The sequence below is a fragment of the Lathyrus oleraceus genome, chromosome 5 (genome assembly GCF_024323335.1).
Source record: "Lathyrus oleraceus cultivar Zhongwan6 chromosome 5, CAAS_Psat_ZW6_1.0, whole genome shotgun sequence".
Taxonomy (NCBI): domain Eukaryota; kingdom Viridiplantae; phylum Streptophyta; class Magnoliopsida; order Fabales; family Fabaceae; genus Lathyrus; species Lathyrus oleraceus.
In genome coordinates, this window is record NC_066583.1 from 225,852,958 (window position 1) to 225,862,945 (window position 9,988).

At 40.4% G+C, this 9,988-nt stretch overlaps 1 protein-coding gene across 1 annotated transcript; it reads right to left on the reverse strand.

Moving 5' to 3' along the window:
• Nucleotides 1–531: 531 nt before the first annotated feature.
• On the reverse strand, nucleotides 532–1,390 carry LOC127087960 (uncharacterized). Its single transcript, XM_051028872.1, has 2 exons — nucleotides 937–1,390; nucleotides 532–849 (listed from the first exon to the last, which is right to left on the reverse strand). The coding sequence occupies exons 1-2, from the start codon at nucleotides 1,216–1,218 to the stop codon at nucleotides 778–780; spliced, it is 354 nt and encodes a 117-aa protein (XP_050884829.1). The 5' UTR covers nucleotides 1,219–1,390; the 3' UTR covers nucleotides 532–777.
• Nucleotides 1,391–9,988: the final 8,598 nt, after the last annotated feature.

A 9,988-nucleotide genomic window follows, 5' to 3' on the forward strand; every position in this document is an offset into this window, starting at 1 on the left:
CTTGGTTGCACGTGGAGTAAATGAAAAGGATGTCCGCAAAACCATGATTGATGGTACCCCTAGAATATACATTTGAATCATGTTGTTCAGAAATATGGAGGCATTGCTTGAACTTTTAGATCAAGTTGAAGATGCAATTGGTGTTGATAATGATACAGTTTGTGATAAAACCACTCATTCCTTTAAATTACAAGATGGCATTGCTAACGAGCTCCCTGTCAGAGTCAACCACCTAGTTGAAAGTACTAAGTCACATATACATAAAGTGGTTGTTGGTGATTTCTCCGATTCTAATTATTTGGTTTTGGAGGCATCTGAAAAAATTGCAACCTGCTGATTCATCTGCTACTGTCCCTAATGCCAAGGAATTTGCTAATTGGGTGGCAAAGGTGCACCAACAGCCTGGTCATATTGTTTATGCAGATTACCAATCAAACTAATGTCTTTGTTTATATTGGGATATGCTCCATAATTGGATCATTGACTGTCATGATTGTAAAAGCGATTGGCATAGCCATTAAACTTACATACGATGGTTCAAATCAAAATATTTACTTTCAAACATGGATTTTACAATGGTCGGCATTTCCTGCATCATTACTAGTTTAAATCACCTTAATATGGCATTGGATACTTTGAACACAACAGTGGTTTCTCCAATCTATTATGCACTGTCCACTTTGTTTACAATATTAGCCGGTGCAATCATGTTTAAGGATTATTCAGGACAGAGTATGAGCAGTATTGCATCAGAGCTATACAAGTTTCATCACTGTTTTATCTGTAACAACTGTATTGCACTGCACTAGAATACCAAATCCTCCCGCCAGTACCGATGTATACAGTCCCCTGTCACCAAAACTTTATCAGCATTACAAACATAATGAAGAACAGTTTTGGAGAATACAACTACAACACAAAAATCAAATGCAAAACCTGTTTGATGAAGGCCTCTATTCCGTATTTCTGTTGAAGGATCGAGAATGGAATCTTTGGTGTCGGACTGTCATGTTCAGTTGGAACAGGTAACTCCGTTGCAGTGGTCGAGTTGCGACGGAGATGATGAGAGGTAATCAAGGCTGTTGGATAGTACATACAAGCGTTTTTCCTGTGTCTACTGTGTTCCTTCATTCCCGCTGGCATATCAACTGAGCATACAATACCGTCGAAAGTGACGGAATACGGTTCAAATGTTTGCCTCAAAATAGGAGCTCCCATGGAATCGCACGCTGCTACGGTCCTCACTCCTTTCGCCTTTTCAAAGCTTCAAGAACAACTTGTGTTGGCTGCACGTTATGCATCTTTTTTAGTGGAAGACGGGTTTCTTGTGAGACATCACACAAAAAGTTGAAGGAGGTCGCAAAGTTTATTGGACTGCTCAGGAAGGAGTTATAAGCTGCAGCTGTCACCAGTTTGAATTTTCTAGAATTTTGTGTAGGCACTCTCTGAGAGTTCTTTCAACAGGAAATTGCTTTCAGATCCCAGATACATATCTTCCCATCTGATGGCGTCGTATCAGCGTGCCTTCTTCAAGGTTTCTTCGAAATGCTTCAGCCGTCGTCACCCAAAGTTCAGGTTGAAGTACTTGCAGTTACGGTACCACCTGAAACCAATAAAGAAGCACAAGTTTAATTTTCAAAATTCACAAAAAAAGCAAGTTTGCAGCATACAACATAACCATTGTTCACATACCATTGTCGACTTAAAAATGTCGTCTTGCAACAGTACCTTGTAAAACTCTTCACAAGTTTATGACCGGCATTAAGTGTCAAACAAAATCCAAAACTTGTTCTTGGAGTTGGTGCTGCAGAGATGACCGTGTCAGCTCTTTTCTACATTGGGACAACTATATCTCATCCACCAATACCTGAACAACTGTCTGCTGAGGCAAAGGACTTTTTTGCTGAAATACTTTCACAAGGAACCGGATTTAACACCTTCTGCATCAGACTTGTTACTGCATCCATTCATCACATGCGAGTATCAGGAATCTCATTCAATATCACGCAGTTCAGTCAGGGACTCTTGCAATCGGATGACAAGGCATTCGAACTGAACAAGCTCCAAACACCTCTTTATGAAGAATTCTTTGGCAAATCAATTGCAGCCATTCCTCCTATACCTGTTGAAGTTGCACATAGTAAAGTTAATTCAGATGTCTCAAATGTAAAATCAAAAAGCGGGTCTCCTAGTCAAGATAGACGGAGATTCTCAATGGCTGGCATTGCCAATGTAACAAGCCCAGAGAGTCATAGAAAATATCTTACAAAACCTGTGACTGCTCGTTGTAAACCTTTGCATGAAATTCAACCTTCTGAGCTCTATGATTCAAAGGAGACTCTTCGTAATGCTGAGCAAGGATCAAGTGTCAGCCCAAGCTTCTCCGAGAGACAAAGGAAATGGAAAGAAGAACATATCATCTTGGTTTTTGACGGGCTCAAATAGAACATCCCTCACAAGAATAAGTGCATCATTAAACAAGAGTTGAGTGTTGACAGGATACTTCCCTTGTTAAGAGCTTGCAGAACTGCTACAATAATAACACAAAATCACAGCATTAACACGAAAAATCAAAGCCAAAACTCGACCAAAGACTTGCACTCGTCGTAAAGCAACACCGAACCTCAATGCATTGCAAAGAAACCTCTCCATTCATTTGCTTGTGTTTCACTGCAGTAAAAAGACACGTTAACTCAGCAAGGCGGTAAAAATTCCACCAGTAATCCAAAAAGGAATTGAGACAAATTCAAAGCAAGAAAGCATAGGATCGTATTACCTCTTTAGATTGAGTACCAAATTGAGGCAAACAAACTGAGCACCTTAAAGCACTCTCAAGAGCATACCCTTTTGATTACCACAAGCCAATCTGAAACCCTAGTAAGCTGAATATAAAAGGAGGTGCGTCCACTGTTCACAAAAAAAAAGGTTCCGCAAAACAACAACAAAAATCAGCTGAAAAACCCTAGGAGCCATTGGAGACGGCGAGAAGAAAGTCTAAACCCTAATCAACGAAAAAGGAGAAAGAAGAATAAGGAATCCCATACATGTTGCACTCGCCTCCAAAGTATCCCTATCTGGTAAATTTTTCACCTCTTTATCATTTTCCATTCCAAATCCACAAATGTTTGTATAATGCTTTTATGCGTCTGATTCATTTCTCTACAAAGGATTTGTTCCTTCTTGTTGCTTTGGTGGTTAGGGTTATTCCTTTGTTGTCTAAGAGTTCGTTGGCCTTCGCGATAATTGCTTGCCTCTGCGTTGCCGGTGGTGATGAGTTTGGTTTTAGGTTAGGAATAATGGTTTAGGTTCCTCTGTGAGTTTGTTTTTGTTTTGAGTGAGGAAGGAGACAAATGTCCCAAGCAGAGAGAGAGAGTGAATTTGAGGCGGAGGTGATTATTCTCACCGCCTGTTTGGTTTTATTTGGATCTCATCAAGGCTTCAAGGCCATTGATGACGTTACCTTTCCCAAAGCCCAAAGCCGGCTACTTTCTCCCTCTACATTATCTTTTGTTCGAGTTCCCAGGTGACGGCTGGTTTGGGGAATGTCCCCATTTCCCCACGTGTTTCCTTGTAGAAGGAGAAAGGACTTCTTGGATCCGGTTTAGATTTGTGACTAACCCGAACCGGAGTATGCCCATTTGGGCTTCCTTTTCTCGACCCTTTTCTTTTCTTTTTTGGTGATATGCGCCCTACTGGGCCTCATGAACCCTTGAGGCCCATCTGTTTTGGGGGAGCCATCTTGTTTACCTTAGCATGCTTATTTTCTTTTCTTTCTTTCTAAAAAAAAAAAACTAGATCAAGTTCTTATTTGATTTAAGTGAATTTTTATTTGTCAATTAAATCTTTGTTATCATCATTGCTAATAATTCATATTTTATTATACAGTTAATTAATTAATATTTACTTCTCACCATTTATTATTTAATATAACTTAGGAAATTATTCATTATTCTTGGGATTTATGTGAATCATTATATTTATGCTTCGTTTATTCATTTGTGCCAATTGTTGGTTTTGTGTGTGTGGTTTGTTATTATCATGATAGGGCATTTCAATTTCGTTGATCAAAACACAATTCAAACAAAAAAAAATCGCCTAATTCTCGATTCAATGTCGAGTCACCATTTTCATACCCTTGTAAGTCGATTGCTTTTAAGCATCGCCATCAACCTCACATGGCTTACTCTTGGGCTTTCTTACAATGAGCTCTTTAAAAAAAAACATCAACTTAACTTTAAATAATTTCAAACCTCTATACTTTGATTATTTTCATTTATTATTCAAATCATTTTCTAAATAAAAAGTTGGAAGAAAAAGATTACCTGGATGGAATGTTCAGTCGTAATCCCGAATATTAGGCTCAAGCTGTAAGAGCTTGCAAGCCGTTAATATTCGTCTTCTCTTTAACACTCAAATATTCAAATCATTTTTCTAAATAAAACGTGAAGAAAAAGATTATCCTGGAGGGAATATCCAGTCATAATCCTGAATATTAGGCTCAAGCTGTAAGAGCTTGCAAGCCATAAATATTCGTCTTCTCTTTCACACTCCAAGATTCAAAACCTCTTCTTAGTAAAGTTGAAAGAAAAAGATTACCTGGAGGGAATATCCAGTCGTAATCCCGAATATTAGGCTCAAGCTGTAAGAGCTTGCAAGCCATAAATATTCGTCTTCCCTCCAAAACATTCATAAATATTCGAATCATTTTCTTAACAAATATTGGAAAGAAACAGACTACCTGGGTGGAATGTCCAGACGTAGTCCCGAGTATTAGACCCAAGCTGTAAGAGCTTGTAGGTCACAAGTACTCGTCTTTCAAACTTCAAAAATACCTAATTCCTAACTTAATACTTTTTCAATAAAGATGGAAATGGAACATGGCGTATGCCATGCACTCCTGAGACTAGGATTCGAGATGTATATCTCGCTCATCCAAGTTCTCGCCATCACTCAAAATACACCAAACCAATCAATTTCTTTTTCTCGCCGTCGTGCGATTGACTCTTAAACCTTTTCACAAACGAAAGGTACTTTGTTTCAAAACAATGTAAGGCAATGTTTTTCCACCTGTTTTGGGTAGTCCAACAATGTTTTCGTCGATTTGACACAAAGTAGCTTTCGCTAAAATCGACCAACAAACAAACATTTTCTACCCAGAACTACGTAAGCCTTGACTTCTCTATTGAGATACGTAGGAGCAGGATTTGTAAATCTTGTCAGGCCCACTAATAAAAAACTTAGGTTTAGTCCTTCGTCAAAAAACCAAAAACATTCTCTTCTCATCCTTTCTTTCTTTCCCACCTAATAATTCGAAAAGCCTAATATTTCAACTAACACTAACACACACAACTAACCTAATGGTTCCCGTTGAGTACAACGGACGTGAAGGATGCTAATACCTTCCCCTTGCGTAATCGACTCCCGAACCCTGATATTGGTTGCGACGACCATATCTTATCCTTTCTTTTAGGGGTTTTATCGATATTTTCCCTTTCCCATTTTTGGGAATAAATAAAGTTCGGTGGCGACTCTGTTCAGTCCATCATTGCGAGCGTGCGATTGCGCTTCGCTTAAAGTCGTATCCCCATTTTTCGAGGTGCGACAAAGGTGACCCTCTTCCTCTCGTAGCTGGTGCTGGTAGTGTTGTTGTTGTTTCGAGGCTGGTAGGCCTGTTGTCGTGGACGCTGTTGTTGTTGTTGATATTGCTGAGATTGCGGTTGTTGATAATGTTGGGCTTCTCTGAAAATAGGTGCTATATGAGCCACCTGATGCTGGTTGTTAATGGGGCGGACAATCTTCCTCTTCATAGAGGGTCTTCTCTTGACATGGGAAGACACATCATATGCCTCTCCCCCCTTCTTCTTTGTAAAGCTTCCATATCTCTTTGCTGAAGAACCTTCATCTCGAGTCAAACGTCCTTCACGGACCCCTTCTTCCAGTCTCATTCCCATATTCACCATCTCGGTGAAGTCTGAGGGAGCACTGGCTATCATTTTCTCATAGTAGAAAGAACTCAAGGTCTTCAAAAAGATCTTGGTCATCTCCTTCTCCTCAAGGGGTGGCACTATCTGAGCTGCCAACTCGCGCCACCTCTGGGCGTATTCTTTGAAGGTCTCTTTCTCTTTCTGGGACATTGCCCTCAACTGGTCCCTATCAGGAGCCATATCCACATTATATTTATATTGCTTGACTAAGGCCTCGCCAAGATCATTGAAAGAGCAGATGTTCGAACTTTCCAGACCCATGTACCACCGGAGAGCGGCACCGGACAGACTGTTCTGGAAATAATGGATGAGCAATTGGTCATTATCAGTTTGCGTCGACATCTTGCGAACATACATCACAAGATGGATGAGAGGGCATGTGTTTCCCTTATACTTCTCAAAGTCAGGTACTTTGAATTTAATAGGGATCTTCACGTTGGGCACAAGGCACAACTCAACAGCACTTTTACCAAAAAGGTCTTTCCCCCTCAGAGTCTTCAGTTCCTTGCAAAGCTCAAGGAATTGGTATTTCATGTCATCCATCTTCTCATAAACATCTGGACCTTCAGATGGCTCAGAATGGTAGGTGGTATCTTCAACTCTTGGTAATGTGTGCACAACGGGAGGTGGCACTGAAAGGACCAGGCTAGATGTCGGCAAAGAAGCAAGAGTAGGAGCAAAACCCTCTGGCACAATGGTTGCGGGAATTCCCCACGGGAATCCGGCCGGCATAGATGGCGCAAAGTGGGATGTTGCAGCAGGCACAGTAGAAGTCACGATCTCAGAAATGACCGTCCTCTGGGGAGGAGTTGAGGGTGTTGGAGAAGACTGGCTCTGGGCAGCCATGAATGACTCCATCAGGGTAGTCAATATGACTACTTCTTCCTTCAGCTCGCGGTTCTCTTGTTCCAAATGATCCATCAGTTTCGATGAGTTGGCTCTGGTGTAGTACCGGTGAGTCAGCTTGTCTTCAAAATAAATGAAGAACACAGAGTTAGACCATAGGACAAGAAGCCTGGAGCAAAACCTGCTTATGCGCATGATGCATGCAATGCTTGTGCATATGATTTATTTTTGTTTGGAGGAACTTTTATAGTTCTATTTGCAAATATTAAAAATATTAAACATTTATCACATAGGGAAACACAATGTCAATAATATCTGGAAATATTTTTACACGAAAGAAGTACAGCATTGGTAACCAAATATAATACAAGAGAGAAGGAAAATGATCATCCTATGGATCCCTAGAAACAATCATCCAAAGCTCTGGACACAGGAAGATAAGATGCATGAAGCCTCTTCGCTTCCTCCTCATAGGCTGCCTCCATATCTGCCTTCTCCTTGGCGAGTCGATCGTACTTCCTCTTCCAAAATTTGGAAGACTGAGGAAGCAGAGAAGTCCATGCATCATTAGGATCATCAATAACTTGATGCTCGAGGAACTCTATTGTCATACGGTGAACTGACTTTGAATGTGTTTTTGCTTTGGAAAGCAAATGTCGCGGGTAGCAAGAGTCGCCACCGACTTTTCTTTTATCCAATAAGGAAAGGTGGAAAAGAACAGGAAAGACCTTAATTAGATTTTGGGTTCGGGAGGTACATTATGCAAAGGGAAGGTGTTAGCACCCTTTGTATCCATGGTTATCCATGGGCTCTTAATTGCTTGATCACTTATGTTTGTCTGAAAAAAAGTGTTTGTGCGTTGCTAAAAAAATGTTTTGAAAGAAGAGTTTAACTTTGTAATGATTCTCATAGAATGTATACAAAGTATTTATCTCGTTTAATTTTAAAAGCGGTTTAGAAAAAAATATAACTTGGCAATGATTCTAGTACGAATGTATACCAAGTGGTGATTTTCTAGTAATTGCAAAGTGTGAAGTATGAAAAATGTTTTAGGTTGTGAGCCAGCAATTAAGAGTTATACCCACCCAAGGTCTTTATGGGCATTTCCTATCCTTATGAGGGTAAAACTGTCCTTACTCTTGAGAAGTAAGTAGTCTTATCCCTTTGGATGTAAAGGGACATCGTAGGGTCATTGTTTGGTCATTGAAGGCAACATTTATGAGGATACCTTAGCATTCGAAGGGACGATCATCATTTAACCGTAGGCTACAACGGCGGGTCATCGAGGGACAAAATCATATATTCGCAGGCAACATCCGAGGGGCAATGATTTATTTTATAGGGACATGATGATTTAATCGAAGGGTCTTTGCTAAGTGTATCTCTACATTCGCGGGACATGACCATAATACCGTAATATCGTAAGGCAACAAAGAGAGGTCCGAGATCACATATTCAAAGGCAATGTTTTACAATTAATTAAGTAATTAGGATGAAGATGAATCTCCACATAAAAATCAATTAAGTAATTAGGATGAATCTCCATATCGATTAAATAATTAGGATGAAGATGAATCTCCACATTAAAATCAATTAAGTAATTAGGATGAATCTCCACATTAAAATCAATTAAGTAATTAGGATGAATCTCCACGAGGGTATCCCACAAATAAAGTGGAATACCCAGCAAGCTACTTTTCCGGGAATATGTAAGCCCTTACAAAATTCAGTAAACGGGTTAGAATATCGAGACAAAGTGCAATTGAGAATTGCACTACAAAAGAAACACAACAGTAGTAATGTCAGGCGAAATAATGCATGATTATAATGAATCAGATCAGGTAGGCACAAAACAGAACAGAAAAATTCAGCGACTGTCATGTTCGCTGCTGCCTCGCCTAGCGAAGGCTTAGCGAGTACTCGCTACATGCTCGCTTAGCGATGTGCTAGCGAGCGGCTACGAGTTTTGAGTTTGACAGCAGTACGATTTCCGGAACTCCGAACCCTATGGCATTCAATTACAGAAATAACATGGTCAAACATTCAGGATATTCAGGCATACTTAAACTCACATGCAAAACCTAATTACATATCCAAAAATTCAATCATGATGCATTATGTATTTAGAGATTACAGATTGGAAGCATAAAACAGTAGTGATGCGCAAACCTGTTTGCAATTGAATTGCAACGTTGAATTGGCAGATCACTTTTGGTATCAGATTGAGTTAGGCGGAGGTAACCTTTGTGCAGATGAGTTGCCTTCAGGGTTTCCTTTAGGGTTGCTCTGAATTCTCTTGGTTAGCCTCCAGGGTTTGCTGTGCCTTCTCTCTATCTCCCGTTTTCGTTTTGTTTTCCTTCCCTTTCTGAATGAGGTCCTTGGTATTTATAATAGTTTTTGTGACCTAATGGGCTCAGAATGAAGCCCAGAATTTTCTGGTATTCGCAAGCTTCGCTAGGCAAGTGTCGTAGCGAAAGGTTCGCTAGGCGAAGGAGTTGCTCGCCTAGCGAGCATGCCAGTTTGGGCCATTTTCTGGATTTGGCCATCTGTGAGCTGGGTCTTGGTTCCTTTAAGGTCAATGCCTTGGAAAATAAGTTGGAATGCCTTAAAAAATGCCTTGTAACATTAACGGGCAAATTTTGGGGTATGACAGCTGCCCCTGTTCAATTTTCTTGAACCGAGAGAGTTAGAATGGTATGTACACCATTCGTGGTCTGGAGGTGGAAGATTATTGAACACTTAAAATGCCCCAAAATTTTCACTTGTTAATCAACAATTAGTCTTGATGAAGATGGGCTTAAAGATGCCATCCAGGAAGTTTGATGATGAAAGCTTCAGAGTGCGTCGTACATTAGACGATATCTGAAGACATGGGTGTCATACCGGGTCATACGCTAGACCATATAGTGAGTCATCCATTAGGCTGTCGACTTCGCCGGGGAGCCAGAGTGTGTTATACGTTGCTGGGGATAAGGGATCAGAATGGATCATACGCTAGACCGTATCTGAATAGCAAAGTGAGTTGTTCATTAGGCGGATGACTTCGCTGAGGAGGAAAGATCAGAATGGATCGTACGCTAGATCGTATCTAAGTTGCGGAATGAGCCGTACGTTAGGTTGTATCTGACGAAGGTAGAATCAGAATGGATCGTACGCTA

Excerpts from the sequence above, each read along its gene's own strand:
- LOC127087960 (XM_051028872.1), bottom strand. The coding sequence starts at position 1,218 with ATGGGAGCTCCTATTTTGAGGCAAACATTTGAACCGTATTCCGTCACT. Across the intron at positions 850-936 it reads TAGAGGCCTTCATCAAACAG|GGGACTGTATACATCGGTAC; the intron begins GTTTTGCATTTG and ends TTTTGGTGACAG.